At 37.4% G+C, this 18,362-nt stretch overlaps 1 protein-coding gene across 9 annotated transcripts in view; it reads left to right on the top strand.

Moving 5' to 3' along the window:
* Positions 1 to 18,362, top strand: part of nbeaa (neurobeachin a) — a 908,137-nt gene that overhangs the window by 518,358 nt on the left and 371,417 nt on the right. For all 9 annotated transcript variants that reach the window (XM_072262897.1, XM_072262901.1, XM_072262905.1 and 6 more), the window contains 2 exons: positions 3,497 to 3,605; positions 11,454 to 11,620. In XM_072262897.1, the coding sequence (XP_072118998.1) occupies positions 3,497 to 3,605; positions 11,454 to 11,620 (276 nt within the window). The remainder of the gene's footprint in view (positions 1 to 3,496; positions 3,606 to 11,453; positions 11,621 to 18,362) is intronic.

Below are 18,362 nucleotides of genomic sequence, written 5' to 3'. Positions count from 1 at the left end.
TATTTTTCTTTTGCTTAGAATGTCTTGAATTGAGCTTCTTCATAAATGACATGAGAAATGGCAAGACAAAAATTATATGAAGATTATCATACACTGCTAAAATATTCATTTGATTTTTTAAATGCCTTTTTCCAGAACCAATAGGAAAAATCATAAATTTGAAATTTCTGAATATACATTTCATAAATCTATGATAATCTGCTCTTATTGACAATGTAGGGTAGAGGAATCATTAAACATAACTGTTATATTGTATCTTTAATGTTGTAACTTGATTGGGACACGATTCATTCAACTGATCTGTCAAATTTTTATATTTAATATTTCAAAGATTAGTGTTTTAAAATGACTTGCTTGAATAATATTTTGCTGTATTCATATTTTACGATAGATTGAAGAAAGGATAGCTAAAAATTCTAACCACCAAGAAAATCTCCAAATGCTGGATATTCTGAAAGCAAGGAAGTGATGCTGAGGCTTTATAAGGCATTGGCCAGACTGCATTTGTAGTATTGTAAACAGTTTTGGGCCCATATCTTAGAAAGGATGTGTGGCATTGGAGAGGGTCCAGAGCAGGTTCACGAGAATTATACCCAGAATTGAAACAGTTAACATATGAGTAACATTTGAAGGCTTTAGGCTTGTACTCAATGGAATTAAGAAGAATGAAGGGGAGTCTCACTGAAAGCTGGAAAATATTGAAAGGCCGAGCTAAAGGCCTTCCATGGTGAGGATGTTTTCAGTAGTGGCAGAGTCTAGGACCAGAGGACATAGTGTCAGAATACAAGGACATCCCTTTAGAACAGAAATGAGAATTTCTTTAGCCAAAGGATGGTGGCCGCAGACGGCTGTGGAGGCCAAGTCATTGGATATATTTAAACTTGACAGGGTACCAAAGACTATGGAGAGAAGACAGGAAAATAGAGTTGAGAAGAAAAATAAATTAGCCATGATTGAATGGTGGAGCAGACCCAATAGGTTGAATGGCCTAATTCCGCTGCTATATCTTAAGGTCTTATTTATCATAGGTTAAGAATTGAATTTAATTGTGCAGTTATCTCCAATTAGCAGGGCATGAACTATTGATGAATGTGCTGGGGTTTAAGTGCACTGTGGGATAGCTGGTAGCTGTAAACAGGATCACTACAGGAATGAAAAAGCACCTCTGTAATTAGAAAAAAGCACATTTAATGATGTGCAACATTACACATAATCTCCACAGGACTGGTTTTCTCTGAATAAAATCAGAATAAGATTATCACAAGATTGTTGTGAAGAAAAGAGACTTTGCAAATAATGCATTGCATATTAGCAAAATTGATTTTGTGTTAATTAACAGTTAAGGTTTTGTTAGATAGAGACCACTCACAAGTTCATTGTGTTCATGCAATGAAATGTTTGAGTATATGCAAGAGAGAGCTCCCAGATTACTGAAGTCTCTGAAATTAACAAGTACTAAAAGACAATTTTTGTATCTAAGGGAGGTGAAACTCAACAGTTGACACACCATATTTCATATATAGAACAAAGAACAGTACAGCACAGTTTAAGGTTGTTAATATCTCCATGTTGGCTTTAGATTGGATGGCCCCCACCCTTCAGCTCCATTATCAACCATTGTATCCGGCCTTTATCATTCCTATCTGTTCCTCCCTGTCTACATTTAACACTGCTGTTTCCTGATTTCTTTAACATTGTAATTCATTGTCATTATCCCTGCTGGGTCTACAGGTACATGTCAACAAACTGCTGTTCATCTGTTTCCCTACAGGTTATGGAAACTCAATTTTTTTTGGTTTGTACTTTTTACTGAGTTTGGTGTATATAGGTTTCCCCCGCTATCCGAAGGTAGAGCATTCCTATGAAATGGTTCGTAAGCCAGAATGTCGTAAAGTGAATAAGCAATTGCCATTTATTAATATGGGAAAAATTTTTTAGCGTTCCCAGACACAAAAAATAATCTACAAAATCATGCCAAGTAATACATAAAACCTAAAATAACAGTAACATATAGTAAAAGCAGGAATGATATGATAAATACACAGCCTATATAAAGTAGAAATACTTTTCTGCAATCATTGAAGCACTGTCTAGTGCAGCAAAAATCTCATGCAAGTGCTCTCAGCAGAAGTGCTCTCGACAGAAACACTCGGCGCAAGTGCTCTCAGCAGGAAGCCTCTATCCAGTAACCTTTAATCTATGAAGCTGCCATATCATACCAAATAACACGTAAAAATACACAGCCTATATAAAGTAAAAATGACATATGTACAGTGTAGTATCACTTTACTGGAATCGGGAAGACGGCGAGCACACTGATGATGGTGTGTTAGGCTGAGTCATCAGAGGTTGGGGTGGTGGGACACCGAGATGTCATCTCATTGTCATCTGTTTCCATCAGGGCAGGCAGGTCATCTTCTTCTATATCTACTTGCTTCAACGTCGAGGTTCGTCATCTGCTGTGGCTGATGTGGAAGGCTTGAAAAACGACAGTATGCTTGACTGCTTAGCCTCGCGCATTTTTCTATCATACAGTTCTTTGTAAGCACTCAAACCATCCTGAAAATATGCCCTAAACCTACGTACCCTTTCAAAATTAAAGTCGTACTTTTCTGCAATCATTTTTGTCAATTGCAGCGAAACTTTTACGCGGTTGCTTCACGCTCAGTTCCTGGACGACGTCACTTTCGGTCCGTTTGCTACTGTGTTCGGTTTTGATTGTTATCCTTTCCTCTTTCAATTCATCAGCTCTTCATCTATCAGTTCTTGGTTATGGGATGTCAAAACCTCTTCAAAATCATCTTCATGAACTTCCACAAGCCAAACTCATTTTGTCCTTACTTCGTTCACCACGATCGAAACACTTAATTATGTCTAGTTTTACACTAAATGTAACACCCTTACGAGCTCTTTTAGGCTTTTCCCATACCTTAGAACTCATCTTGCTAACGGATGCTCAAAATAAATCGACATAAAGCACAGATACTCACAGGCACGTGTTTAAGCAATGCCGGCTAGAATGCAGTTCTGGGGGAGGAGCTTGGCTGCTCGGGGCACGCGCTGCCTTTTTTCGAAACAGCGAGGTGTCGTAAAGCAAAAGTTCGAAAAGCGGGGGACACCTGCTTGATTATTAGTTGGGATTTTTTTTGTGCTTTTTTATTGATTTACATCAAAGTGAAATGGTAGTTTAAAACAATGTTGGTAATGAGATAAACAATTTTTCATTATTAATGAATGATTAAATTGTTATTCATTGATTATTAAACCTAAATTATACACAAAACTTCATTGCAGATAATTTATGCTTTGCTTAGTTACTTTAATGACACTTTTAACTATTGATTGGCAATGCGTTAAATAATGTACTGAGTTTTATGAATCTTTGAGTGGAAGTAATTGAGGTTTATGTAGTAATATGCAGAGTATGTTTGTATTCATCATAGAATTTTTACAGTGCAGTAGACAAGGAAGATTTATCATGCTCTTTTTTTAAAAGATTGTTGTGCCATGCAATGAAGGACCACATCGTTAGAGTGGCTAATGAGGCAGAGTTCATTCTGAACAGACAGAGGGCTGAAGATGTACATAAGCATGCAGAATTTGAGGTAAGTTTTCTGCTTCAGGTCAACAGTCACTGAACTAATAAAGCAAAGGCATTAAAAATACTTCTAACATAAGTAACAAATTTCCAGATGTGTTAATAATTGAAACCTTACCTTAAAATATTGGTCAATATAAATTGAGTTGTACAGCGTTACCTTCCCAAAACATTTATACAATTTTCAGGATTCAATTACTTTTTGCAGGATAAATCTTAACTTATTCCAATTAATGGTTCTGAGCAATTCCTATTATTTCAAAGGTATAAACAGCTTTATTTTTTCAATAGTTCACATACAATTGGCTTTGAATGGTTTTGAATGCTGTATAGCAGTGGTAGCCAGCAGCAGTCACAGAAGAAATATTATTGATATTTATTTGTTTCTCAGTCCATGAAAACTTGCATTTTAAGTACAAATATTGTTTTAGTCTAAACAATGTAATAACGCAAAAGAATCATGTTCACTATAATGTATTGTTCTTTTAAATCAAAACATATTTTACAACACATACAATATACTGGAGGAAATTAGCAGCTCAGGCGGCATCTCTGGAGGAAAATAAACGGTTCACATTGTGGGCCGAGACCCTTTATCAGGACTGGAAAAGAAGACGGGAGAAGCCAGCATAAGAAAGATTCATCAGAGTTTTTATGGAGCACTTCGGAGAAGGACGTAGAGTTTTACAGAGCTTTTTTATAGCTTAGAACTTTAACATCTGAAGACATGGTCATCAACGGTAGAGTAGTTAAATTCAAGGACTAGCCAAAGGACCAGTAATGTCGACCACAGAGAACTGATGATTTGAAGGATGTTCTGAAAATGTATTTATTTGTGCTGTGAACCATTAAAGACTCTGATATTTGAATTCTATATTTTAAAAACTGATTGAAACTCAATGAAAAACATTGACAAATTCAGTTTTGATCATTTATCTTTCATTTCTGAAGTTACTTAATTGTCTTGCACTAATTTATATTAATTAAATTAAAAACAAAAATTGATAGATATTCTCAGCAGGTCAGGCAGTATCAACAGAAAGAAAAACAGAGCAATGTTTCGGGTTGTTGACCTCTTTTTGGAAAGTAGACATGTCCACAGAAGAGGAAGAGAATAATGGAAATGTCTGTAACAGAATGGAGTCTAAGAGAAAAACAGATGAGACAGATTTGTGTTGGCTGGGTGATCTTGGGTGATATCCAGCTAAACAGTCTAGAGGAGAGAGATAAAAAGAAACATGCTAGAACTGTGACATACAGAACAGAGTAGTTACTATAAATCAGAAATAAAGGATTTTGGCATATACTTTTTTTTTACAATGTTTTGTATTTTTTTGGATACCGAATTAACAATAACAGAGAATTTGACAGCTCCATTGAATTTTCTACAGATACAAGTTCCCTGATCAAAATCAGCATTTTAGTCCAGAAAATCTTAAGAATTAGTTTAGCTAGTTGTACAGTGGGCAAGTAAGCAATACGAACCAAAAGAAACATGGATCGTTTCCTAAAATTGACTGGGTTAACTCAAAGGTAAGAGTGCTATGATGGGAAAATTACCCAGCCACTTTGTTTTTATTCAATTATTATTAATGTATATGAATATGCATATAGTTAGCTATGATCTGTCTGACACTGAAATGTTGCATTCTGTTGAATGCATCTGCTTGCATAGTAGTATCTACTTGTTTGAGGTATTGAGGGCCAGTCTGGACTATGTTATCATGCAGGATGCCAATGCCTTTGGGAAAAGAGAAGAGAAGCAAAGAAATTAAAATTGAAATTCACTATTAAAAGTGCTATAGACTTTCTCCTTGAAAAGGTCACATTTAAGTAAATTAATTTACCTTACCTCTTATTATTTTTTGTAGAGATGGTCCAACTGAAAAGAATTAGGTGAAATCAATTTATGAAATATAACTAGTGTGAGGCTTAAAGTATAAACAATTTGGAATGCCAATCCAGTGAAAGTTTTCTAAATGTTTGAATGATGGTTATAGAATGATAATGGTAATTTGACATGGCAGCATGCTTGCAGAGATTACTTCACAAATAAGAATTACTACTGTGGAATGCATAACCTGAGAATAAAATATTTCCTGAACAAAAATAAAATGAATTTCATTGTGTTTTACTGCTATTCATACCACAGTAGTCATTTCATTGTTTTATAAAGTTAAATATAAGCAAGTGCATTTTCTAGCAACATATAGTATTACACTGTGCAATTGCAATGGGCTGGAAAGGCCCCAACAAATTGGAGCCTTTTGCTCATCTCTGAACCACTCTAATGTTAGTTTCTCAAATATGCCAAAGGTGAACCTTGTGGATGAAAGGAGAATTTGGCATGTCAGTTTTGATTAAATTCTTATCTGGTCACAACAGCTACCTTAAGCTTGCAGCTCGATGCCCTAGTTCTTATGAGCTTTCCCTGACCAATAAAGTGCATAACTTAAGAGATGGCAGTTGTCACTAAAGATAAATATAACCTCTGCCTCATTTGTCAAAAATTTGTCAGTTAGCACTTGTCAAATTGAAGATGTTTGCTGCAACTTTACAATTAGGTGCTAGATGAAAGAGATTTTAGAAGAGATAAAATTTACCTAAGGTCAGTCTGTACTAAGTTGCACTTTGGCAACATCAAATGTATAAATAGCAGATATGATATGTATTAATTTGGCACTTTTTAACCTGTGAAAGTATTAGATTCAATTATCTGTTTGGAAAGAAAATTCTGACTTATAAGAAGTGACAGAACTTGATATAAAATGGACAGATTCAATTATCTTGTGTCTGTTAACAAATGAAATTCTGGACATTATTCCTAAACAATGCTTTCTCAAACCTGTCTTACCTAATATACAACGTAAGTTAAAATGTTTTCATTAATAACATGCTTGCATATCAAAAGTCAATAAGCACAGTTTCATAAAAATGTCCAGTGGTAAGAGAATTATAATAAGTAAGAATAAACTTTAAAATATTGCATCCAGGTTGATGTTGATGTTTTATGTATTGCTGATTTTAATTTCATCTGTTCCAATCTGAGATAAATGATCGATATCTTAAGGCATAAACATGTTTGCACCATGACCTGCCAGTTTTTGGGTTATGCAGCACAATTTTCCTGCTTGTTCTCTTAATGTTTTCCTTTACCTCTCTTATTAATCAACCAATGAAGGAAATGAAAAAAAATCTGAAGTTTTATATTACTGTAAATAATGAAATAAACAGTTTACAAATGTATTCATCTAAAATGTGGGATATTAGAAAATAAACAGATGACAAGGCTGTTTTTTTAAAAGCTGTATTTTATTTCATAATGCTTGCACATGTGGTTTCCTTAATGTATATATACTTTGAAAACATTGGTACAGATTGTCCTGGCTCGAGCCAATGTGCAATTATTGTACTTGGCCCCTCACATGCTCACATATACCTTGTGTAGATCTAGGGGGCTTATTTTTCACTGGTCTTTTGCACCCTTGAGTCTAGTAGAATATGTCATTGTGACATGGCCTTGATAGTGTAGTTCTAAAGTTAGAGCCCCAAATGCTCTTGGTAAGAATTAATTGTGACAAAGCTAGAGGCAGAGCATATTCTTCTATAGTAGCTGCATGATTTGATTTTTAAATGTCTCTGATGTTGAAAGACATCTGAAAAAAAGAAGTCAATATTTAAGAAAATATATTATAATTCAAGTTAAGTAGTTAAACCTTTCCCTTTGCTTCCTAAATCTTTATTGAACAATTTTTATGAAAGGAGACCTCTGATCCTATCGGTTCTCAGTTGACACAGTTTGCAGGAGCCAACTTCTCAGTGTAATGCTGTGAAGTTCCATTAAGACCGGGCACTGCTGCTATATTTCACAAGAACTCCAGGATCAGAACAAATGGATGAGTTCAGTCTTCATGTTTGTCAGTTGTAGTTTTATATAACGGAAGCAGACTCCTTGGTCCAACTCAACCATACTGACCAAGTTGCCTATCTTAGCTAGTTCCTTCCTGGAAAACTGTTTTCCTTCATTGGCCAAATGTCCAGAAACACAAGGGGTATTCTGCACAATCCAGCCCATTCAGTATCCTCATGATATAGTTCATTTTCATTTTATGTCTATAGGTCATGAGAGTTTAGAAAATTTAAATTATGTAATAGGTGTAAATTGGGTGTATGTGATTTTAAATTGTCTCTAATGTAAATTTGAGTGCATACATAATGTCTGCAGAACTGTTTATGACATTTTATAACTGTTTTATAACCTTGTCTTATGAGTTAGAATCAGAATCAGAATAAGGTTTATTATCACCGGCATGTGACATGAAATTTGTTAACTTAGCAGCAGCAGTTCAATGCAATAAATAACCAGAGAGAGAGAAAAAAATAAAATAAAAGATAACAAATAAACAAGTAAATCAATTACGTATATTGAATAGAGTATTAAAAAATGTGCCAAAACAGAAATACTGTTTATTTAAAAAAGTGAGGTAGTGTCCAAAGTTTCAGTGTCCATTCAGGAATCGGATGGCAGAGGGGAAGAAGCTGTTCCTGAATCGCTGACTGTGTGCCTTCGGGCTTCTGTATCTCCTACCTGGTGGTAACAGTGAGAAAAGGGCATGCCCTGGGTGCTGGAGATCTTTAATAATGGACGCTGCCTTTCTGAGACACCACTTCCTAAAGATGTCCTGGGTACTTTGTAGGCTAGTGCCCAAGATGGAGCTGACTAGATTTGCATCCTTCTGCAGCTTCTTTTGGTCCTGTGCAGTAGCCCCTCCATACCAGACAGTGATGCAGCCTGTCAGAATGCTCTCCATGGTACATCTATAGAAGTTTTTGAGTGTATTTGTTGACATGCCAAATTGCTTCAAACTCCTAATAAAAGTATAGCCGCTGTCTTACCTTCTTTATAACTACATTAATATGTTGGGACCAGGTTAGATCCTCAGAGATCTTGACACCCAGGAACTTGGAAGCTGCTCAATCTCTCCACTTCTGATCCCTCTATTAGGGTCGGTATGTGTTACTTCGTTTACCCTTCCTGAAGTCCACAATCAGCTCTTTCGTCTTACTGACATTGAGTGCCAGGTTGTTGCTGCAACACCATTCTACTAGTTGACATATCTCACTCCTGTACGCCCTCTCGTCACCACCTGAGATTCTATCAACAATACAAGTTAAGCTTGTAGTATGTACTATTTTCTCTTAATCTGAAAGATCAGAAAAATATACTGGAAAAGTTGAAGCATTTATGATCCTTCTGTGTGTGAATTGCTGAAATTTAGTTGGGGGCATGACTTTAAAGCTTTGAAGCAACTTGTTGAAAACATTTCTTCCGAAAGTTATCATAGAACATAGAACAGTATAGCACAGGGATGACTAAGCATGCCATATGCCTTCTTAACCACTCTTATAAGTGAGATAGCCACTTTCAGAGAGCTATGAACTTGGATTCCAAGATCCTTCTGCTCATCAACACTGTTAAGGGTCTTGCCCTTAACTGTGTACTGTCTCTTTACATTTGACCAACCAAGGTGCCACACTTCACATTTAGGTTAAACTGTATCTGTCATTCCTTCACCCATATCTGCAAATGATCTATATCCCATTATATTCTTTGCCAGTCATCTGTGATATCCACAATACCACCAATCTTTATATCATCTGCAAATTTACCCACCCATCTACATTGTCATCTATGTCATTTATATATATCACAAGCAGCAGAGGTCCCAGTTCAGATCCCTGTGGAACAACACTAGTCATAGGCATCAATTTCTCTGACTTCCAGTAATGGCCCCCACCCTCACCATTTGTCATTTCCTTTTCCTTCTCACCTTACCTGCCCATCACCTCCCTTTGGTGCTCCTCACCATTTTCTTTTTTCCATGGCCTTCTGTCCTTTCCTATTCGATTCCCTCTTCTCCAGCCCTATATCTTTTTCACCAATCAACTCCCCATCTCTTTACTTCACTGCTTTCCCCCTCCTGGTTTTATCCATCACCTTGTGTTTCTTCCTCTCCTCCCCCCACCTTCTAACTCTGACTCCTCATCTCTCTTTTTCTTCAGTCCTGATAAAGGATCCCTGCCTGAAATGGCAAGTATACTGTGTTCCATAGATGCTGCCTGGCCTGCTGAGTTCCTCCAGTATTTTGTGTGTGTTGTTTGGATTTCCAGCATCTCCATATTTTCTGTTGTGTTTGTGAAAGGTTCCCAGGATTATCGCTGGCTCCCTTCTTGAACAATGGAACAACATTAGATTCTTGCCATCATTCAGGACCTTGCCTGTGGCTAGAGAGAACACAAAGACCCCTGCAATTCCTTCACTTGCCTCTCTTAACTGGGGACTTATGTACCTTAATGCTCATTTGGAGCCCCAACACTAGCTCCTCCTCTATTTTAAAATGCCCTAGCATATTAATCCTCAGCACTGATCTCGATTACCTCCACATCCTTTTCCTGGGTAAATGTGAAGTACTCATTAAAGACATTATCCACATGCTTCATGTCCAAGCAAATGGCAAATGTTGCTCCCTTTTTTCTTGAGTAGTCCCATTCTCTCCCTAGATATCCTCTTGCTCCTGATGTATGTATAGATTGCCTTGGGATTCCCTTTAATCCTACTTGCCAAGGACTTTTCATGCCCCCTTTCCCAGTTTTCTTACTCAATTTTTCACTGGTTTCTTTATAATCCTCCAGAATTCTATTTGATTATAGCTTCTGAAGCTTTGCATACTTTTTCTTTCTCTTCTTGACTAAATTCATCACCTCCAAAGTTTGACATCCAAAGTTCACTTACCTTTCCATCCTTATCCTTCCTTCTGACCAGAATGTAAATGTTCTGTACTCTGTGCAATTTTTATTTGAACACCCTCCACTTGTCAGATATGGACTTGACCATAAATAGCAGTCCCAATTAACTCCCCCTAGTTCCTGCCTAATGCTCTTGTAATTTGCCATGCTCCAGTATAATACTAGCCCACAAGGTCCAGGTTTATCCTTATCTATAGCTATCTTAAAGCTTAAAGAATTGTAGTCACTGTTCCCTAACTGTTCACCCACTTAATAGGTCGGTCATCTAGCCAGACTCAATACCCAGATCCAGTACAGCCCATCCCCTTGTTGAACTATCTACATATTGATTAAGAAATCCTCCTGGATGCACCTAACAAATTCTGCCCCATCTAAACCTTCCCTAAACTAAGAAGTCACTAGTCTAAATCCTCCTGAGTTGTATGAACGAACATCCTGGTCAAGATATTGGTTCCCCTCCAGTTTAGGAGCAACCTGTCCCTCTTGTACAGGTAATACACAAGACTGGTGTCACACAATGTAATGAAAACAAAACAGCCATCACTACAGAAGTGAAATTTTAATGAGTGGCATTAATCCAATGGGCATTAGGACTGTTCAGAATATTATTAGTATTTATAGATTGTTGATAATGGAATTGGTTTGAGTTCCGTGTTACTTTATGGAAGTTCATTACAATTTAGAAGACTTATCTTTCTTTGGTACTTAGGGAAATAAAAAATGTTTTAAATGATTTTCTTTATTTAATGCTTACTTTTTCTGCTGACAAAAATACATCATTGATATTATCCTTTTATTTTTTTCCAAATTAGCTGTAGTATATCACCAATTTGACCTTGTCAGGTTGCCATGCTTTATATCTTGAATTAGTAACTAAGACTTCTATGTTTATCTAATTCTACTCTTATATAATTTGGACTCCATTTACTGAGTTTGTTCTGATGCAGTTGACTGTGCTGAAGGCTTCCAAGCTGTTGTAATAATTTACAGTAAGCCAATAATGTACTTCTGCATTCATTTAGTCTACCCTTTTATTTTTCACCAACAGTCCCAGTGTGCTCAATATACAGCAGATAGAAAAGAGGAGGAGAAGATGTGTGACCATCTCATTAGTGCTGCAAAGCACCGTGATCATGTTACAGCTAATCAATTAAAGCAAAAGATTCTCAACATTCTTACAAACAAGCATGGCGCTTGGGGCACTATTTCTCAGAGGTAAGTTGCCTTTAGTGTGGAAAATTCATTTGTGGATTGTCATATTAGAGCTGTGTGTACAACATGGAGTTGATCTGTATGCAATTCTTTAAAAGTCTGTAGTAAGGAGAATACTCTAATGGTGTGTTCTCATACAGTTTGGTTTCCATGTGCTTGCACATCATTTTGGCACAGTGATTGTAATGTGACAACAAGCACATAATGAGCAAGCTTGGGGCATAAGAAAACTTTGGTAATAAATAATTATATTCAATTAGATATCAGATATTGTCCCAAGTTGTCAAGAGCACATACAGTGGCATGCAAAAGTTTGGGCACCCCTGGTCAAAATTTCTGTTACTGTGAATAGTTAAGTGAGTAGAAGATGAACTGATCTCCAAAAGTCATAAAGTTAAAGATGAAACATTCTTTTCAACATTTTAAGCACGATTAGTGTATTATTTTTGTTTTGTACAATTTTAGAGTGAAAAACCGGAAAGGAGCACCATGCAAAAGTTTGGGCACCCCAAGAGATTTGAGTTCTTGGATAACTTTTACCAAGGTCTCAGGCCTTAATTAGCTTGTTAGAGTTATGGCTTGTTCACAATCATCGTTAGGAAAGGCCAGGTGATGCAAAGTTCAAAGCTTTATAAATACCCTGACTCCTCAAACCTTTTCCCAACAATCAGCAGCCATGGGCTCCTCAAAGCAGCTGCCTAGCACTCTGAAAATTAAAATAAATGATGCCCACAAAGCAGGAAAAGGCTATAAGAGGATAGCAAATCGTTTTAAGGTAGCTGTTTCCTCAGTTTTGTAATGTAATTAAGAAATGGCTTTTAACAGGAACGGTGGAGGTCAAGTTGAGGTCTGGAAGATCAAGAAAACTTTCCGAGAGAACTGCTCATAGGATTGCTAGAAAGGCAAATCAAAACCCGCATTTGACTGCAAAAGACCTTCAGGAAGATTTAGCAGACTCTGGAGTGGTGGTGCACTGTTCTACTGTGCAGCAACACCTGCACAAATATGACCTTCATGGAAGAGTCATCAGAAGAAAACCTTTCCTGCATCCTCGCCACAAAATTCAGTGTCAGAAGTTTGCAAAGGAACACCTAAACAAGCCTGATGTATTTTGGAAACAAGTCTTGTAGACTGGTGAAGTTAAAATAGAACTTTTTGGCCGCAGTGAGCAAAGGTATGTTTGGAGAAAAAAGGGTGCAGAATTTCATGAAAAGAACACCTCTGCAACTGTTAAGCACGGGGGTGGATCGATCATGCTTTGGGCTTGTGTTGCAGCCAGTGGCACGGGGAACATTTCACTGGTAGAGAGAAGAATGAGTTCAATTAAATACCAGCAAATTCTGGAAAAGCAAATATCACACCATGTGTAAAAAAAAAGCTGAAGATGAAAAGAGGATGGCTTCTACAACAGGTTAATGATCCTAAACACACCTCAAAATCCACATTGGACTACCTCAAGAAGTGCAAGCTGAAGGTTTTGCCATGGCCCTCACAGTCCCCCAATCTAAACATCATCAAAAATCTGTGGATAAACCTCAAAAGAGCAGTGCATTCAAGACAGCCCAAGAATCTCACAGAACTAGAAGCCTTTTGCAAGGAAGAATGGGTGAAAATCCCCCAAAGAAGAATTGAAAGACTCTTAGCTGGCTACAGAAAATGTTCAAAAGCTGTGATACTTGCCAAAGTGGGTGTTACTAAGTACTGACCATGCAGGGTGCCCAAACTTTTGCTTTGGGCCCTTTTCCTATTTTGTTATTCTGAAACTGTAAAAGATGGAAATAAAAAAGTAATTTTGCTTAAAATATTAAAGAAATGTGTCATCTTTAACTTCGTCTTTTGGAAATCAGGTCATCTTTTACTCACTTAGCTATTCACAGTAACAGAAATTTTGACCAGGGGTGCCCAAACTTTTGCATACCACTGCAGCTTCCTTAAGCTTTAGAGCAATGTGATGTCAGATAATAGGTCAATAGTTTAAACTTGCTAGGTGATTGGTTGTTTTGTTGAATTCCTTTCTTGCCAGAGTGGTAGGTGATGTTAAGTTGAAGCAAAATACTTACTCTTGGAGGGAAAAAAATTAAAATATTCTTTTGGTTGATTACCAACATGACATCTACATTTGGCAAGGGACAATCACCCACTTGTTACCATCTTCTTGAATAATATTGGCAGGAAATGGGCTTTGCAAATAAAAAATGTTAAGATGATTCTGTGATATTAAATTCATGCTTCAACTTATGATAAGTTGTCTCAATTAATTGAAAAGTGTAAACTTTACTTATGGTCAAATTATGTGTATGGTCCTTATTGAATATAATCAATGTATGCAGTGAGTTACTTTCACAATCCAGTCATTACTGTTATCTGGATAAATAGAGCAGCCATTTTGAAATCAATAAAATTCTACAAAAAGTAAAGGAAAACCAAAAACAAAATTGCAAATTCTGGAAATCTCAAATAAGCAGAATATGCTGGAATCATTCATCAGGTAAAGCAGGTTTAGAGTCTTTGACATAAAAAAATTTCTCATACCACATATGCTCTCTGATCTGCTGAATGTTTCCAGAATTTTCTATTTTTATTGTACAAACAGCAGCCAGCTATGTGAATAACCACATCCTCTCACCATTATTGTTGATTTAATAAGAATTTTGGATGATATGCTGGAACATCAAATTGTGGTTTGGAATGCTTAAGGCATAATGAAAATGGGAAATAAAGCATTCTTTCCGTTCATCAAGGGAGCTTAACCATAATAGTAGAATAGAGCTGCCTAAACTTGTGACTTTGAAGATGTTTTTGGTTTGAAATAAAAGATCCTTTGCCAGAGTTGTAGCTGGCACATCCATGTACAAGATGAGCAGGTGCACAGTGGACACCAAATTGGTTAGTGATAGCAAATACTTGTTTGATACCTCTAGAGCAAACTCCTATATCACTTATGAAACCTACACAAACACTGAAACATTTTACTTGGAGCATTGATGTATACTCTCAACTGTTGCTGGAGAGTTCAAAGTGTTCACCTTCCTCTAGTATAGATCCTTGACTAGCTTCATTTTTCATACATCGCCTGTTTATGTACATACATATGCATTATTTCTACGAGTTCCCACCTCCTTACCAATTCTAAATTCCTTTAATTCCACATGCTCTCAAAGATTCCTATGTGGAATCTGAGTGATTCCATGTAAATAATAATTATTAACACTCACATTTATCTAACAATTTAGCAAGTCTTGATACCCAACATATTCATCCAGTTCCTTCTAACCAGCTTACAGTCAATAGCAGTTTTATTTTAACATCTCATCAAAAGTATGACCTCTCCAACAATGTGTCAGTGCTTCTGAGAATGTTATCCGAGATGATGTGTGTATCTCTTAAAGAAACACACCCAAAAGCTAAAATCATAGCAAACAGCTAATAGCACAATAAAATGAGTATGGTCAGTTGATAAGATTTGCTTCCAGCAGTATAATATGCAAACAGCCTGTTCTGTGGTGACCTTGCAGAAGTACAAATAAGTAGTTGGCACAATAAAGGAAATTAATGTACATTAAGGCAATCTAATCAATTAACATAGATGTTTGGTTTACATTTTTGATCAGAAAATATGAAATAGTATCAGTAAACAAAAGTCTGAGTGAGTGGTTATTAAATGTTACTGGTGTTAGCTGTAGATGTGTGAAATTACAGAAACAAATGTTCTTTGAATTTATCAGTAGTATTAACGAAGGTGAAAGGTTACCTATCCTGATCTTGGCAGCATGTTGAACTGTGCACTTTTAACCCCTGGGCCTTAAGTTCTGTTCCTGATCAGTTGGTCACCAAAAATAAGTAAAAGTGGCGCTGCCAGTTTACAGACAGGAGCAGGTAGGCAAGAGATTGACAGCAGAGGCTGAGGCAACCACTCACTGCCCTCAAGGTGGCTGTGATTTAGGTAGAACCATCATCCTTCTCCTTCTAAATTAGTAATTTTGATCCAAAATTGACCATCACTGAAGACAGTGCTAGTAGGGTATTTTTTCTGGAATCAGTTCTGAGGTCTCTGAGTTTGTAATCTACATCAATGATTGGGATGAAGATGTCAGACAACCCACCCTGCAAAAACTCATTTCAGGGAGGTCTCAACCAGAAGTCTCAACCTCAGCAGTCTGTGTCAATGAATTTGTTAATTTTGTAAGACATCAGATTCACAAGTGTTTTGTGAGACAGCTGACTTCTGAATTCTGTCTTAATGTGCCATGTTCACAATAGCTGTTGTGTTGGTTGATGAGCAGGCATAGTTTTTTGCTATTTCTGAATCAGGAAACATTTTCCTGAATCGCTTGCCTGTGTGCTTACACACCTGGAATGGCGGGTTATGTTCAACGATGAAAGATATAAAGTACACCTCAGCTCTAGTGACCTTCTCTGTCAGATTACAGTTTTCTGCTGAAGAGAACTGTTAAATACTTGAGCAGCCTTCCCTGCGCTTAGCCTCCCTAATATGTTGTGGTCCCTAAAAGAAATAAAAGCATAAAGTGTATCCTTATTACAGGTGTGCGCCGCTTAACGTTCATTCGGACAACGTCTGATCGCAAATACATCCGTAGTCTGTCTGTCTCTCTCTCTCTCTCACACTCTCTCTCTCTCTCTCTCACACACACACACACACACACACACACACACACACACACACACACACACACAAAAATTCCCTGCAATAGTCAGGATCAGAACTTACTATTTTACATCGAAATGGGGGATTTTGAATGAGTGATTTAGAAGTTCTGTATCTTCAAGTTCAAGTTTATTGTCATCTGGCTGATTGTCCACAAATGAAACAACCTCTGTCCGGACCACGGTGTAGCCATAATACATATATCACGCACACCACATAAAACAATATATTACCATATTATTTAATGAAGTGTAATTCAAAATGCATATAAAGTGCGCAGCACAGTTATAAACAGTTCGCTGTCCTAATGACGAGACCTCGGTGGGGCCTGGGTATTTATTAATATCGTTTTTTCTTCTGAAAATGGCTGCACTTAAACCCAGTCCATCGTGGGCTTCAATGTACCTGTAAGTGGAAGTGTTTCAGGAAAAAATCCCCGAAGAATTTGCTTGCTGCGAGGGCGTTTTTAAAGATGTCTTAGCGGACAATTTTGGAATTTCGCTCCAATTTAAACCCCACTCTAATCCCCTTTAAGACGCCAACGCGCCCCGCCCGTATAGGACAGCCTTGTGTAGTCAAGTTGTCACCGCCAGCCTTGGGAAGTTCTTTGCTAGGCTTTTGTACTTCATCACCGACAGTTGTCCGGATGATTTTAGAGTCATTACAGATGGCAGTAACTGAACTGATGGAATGTGAAAGAGAGAGAGAGAGGTTGACTGTAAAGCCTGCCCACTGAGAAAACTGATAGGTCTACTTAGCACATAGAGAGATCAAGCAGGATTCATTCATTTTCTTTCTTTCTTTTTTTTCCCTCTCCCTCTCCCTCTCTAAAAAGTCGATTTCCAGGATATTTTATATAATTTGCGGGCATTGGGGAGCCACTATCGATATGCGGGAGACTCCCGGAACTCCCAGTAGAGGTGGGATGTCTGAGGTATGGATGTTCTGATTAGTGAGCATGCAGATAACACAAGCATTAGTGGAGTAGCAGTTAGCAAGTAAGTTTGTTAAACCATCCAGCAGGATGTAGATCAGTTGCAGCTTTGGGTAGAGAAATGGCAGATGAGCTTAATCCAGACAAATGTGAGGTGGTGCATTTTAGGAGGTCAATGCAAGAGGAAAGTTTGCAGTATAAATTCAGGACTCTTAGGAGCATTGATATACAAAGGAATTGTAAGAGTGTAAGCCCATAGCTGCCTGAATGTAGCAATTCAAGTGGATGAGGTAGTAAAGAATGTGTTCAGCAAGTGTGCCTTCATTGTTTAGAGCATTGAATATAAAAACTGGGAAGTCATGTTGCAGCTTTATAAATTGTAGTTAGGCCACAAGCAGAGTATGAAGTATTGTTGCATTTCTAATCACTAAACTACAGGAAGGATATGAAAGCTTTGTAGAAGGTGCAAAGAGATTCAACAGGAAGTTGCCTGATTTGGAGGGTATTAGTTATCAAGTGAGATTGGATTAGCTTTGATAGCTTTCTGTGGAATGTCAAAGGATAAGGGATGACCGGATAGAAGCATAGATAGAGCAGATAGAGTTCCCTGCTACTAAGATGGATATGACATTTAGTAGAGAGCATAGCTTCAAGGTGAGGGGTGGGGGAAGTTTAGAGCAGGTTTGCAGCCCATAGAGTGGTAGGTGCCTGGAACATGCTGCAAGAGGAGGTGGTAGAAGCCAATAAACAACTTTTGTGAGGTACTTTGACAGACATATGAATAGGCAGGAATAGAGACATATGAAATACGAACAATCAGATGGGATTTATTTAATTTGGCATCAATGTTAGCATTGACTTGGTGGGCCAAAGGACCAGTTCCTGTGCTATACTTTTCTATGTTCTTCTAGATTGTGTGTTTGTGTGGAAGATCTGGAAAAGGATGTAAGATTCTTTATCAATGTTCATCTCATCATCGGTGCATTCGATAGGACTTTGCTTTATCAGCTGTTTCCAATGACCTAAACTGAGACAAACAGCTGCTTGAAGGCTATCAGCCCAGAAAAACACGCACTTTGGTCTATCTGATAATGACTGGTCTGACCAGGAGCTGTCTGCAACCATATGTTACAAACTGATGTATT

This window comes from Mobula birostris, chromosome 7 (assembly GCF_030028105.1).
Source record: "Mobula birostris isolate sMobBir1 chromosome 7, sMobBir1.hap1, whole genome shotgun sequence".
Lineage (NCBI taxonomy): Eukaryota > Metazoa > Chordata > Chondrichthyes > Myliobatiformes > Myliobatidae > Mobula > Mobula birostris.
This window is presented reverse-complemented; position numbering and strand designations above follow the sequence as displayed.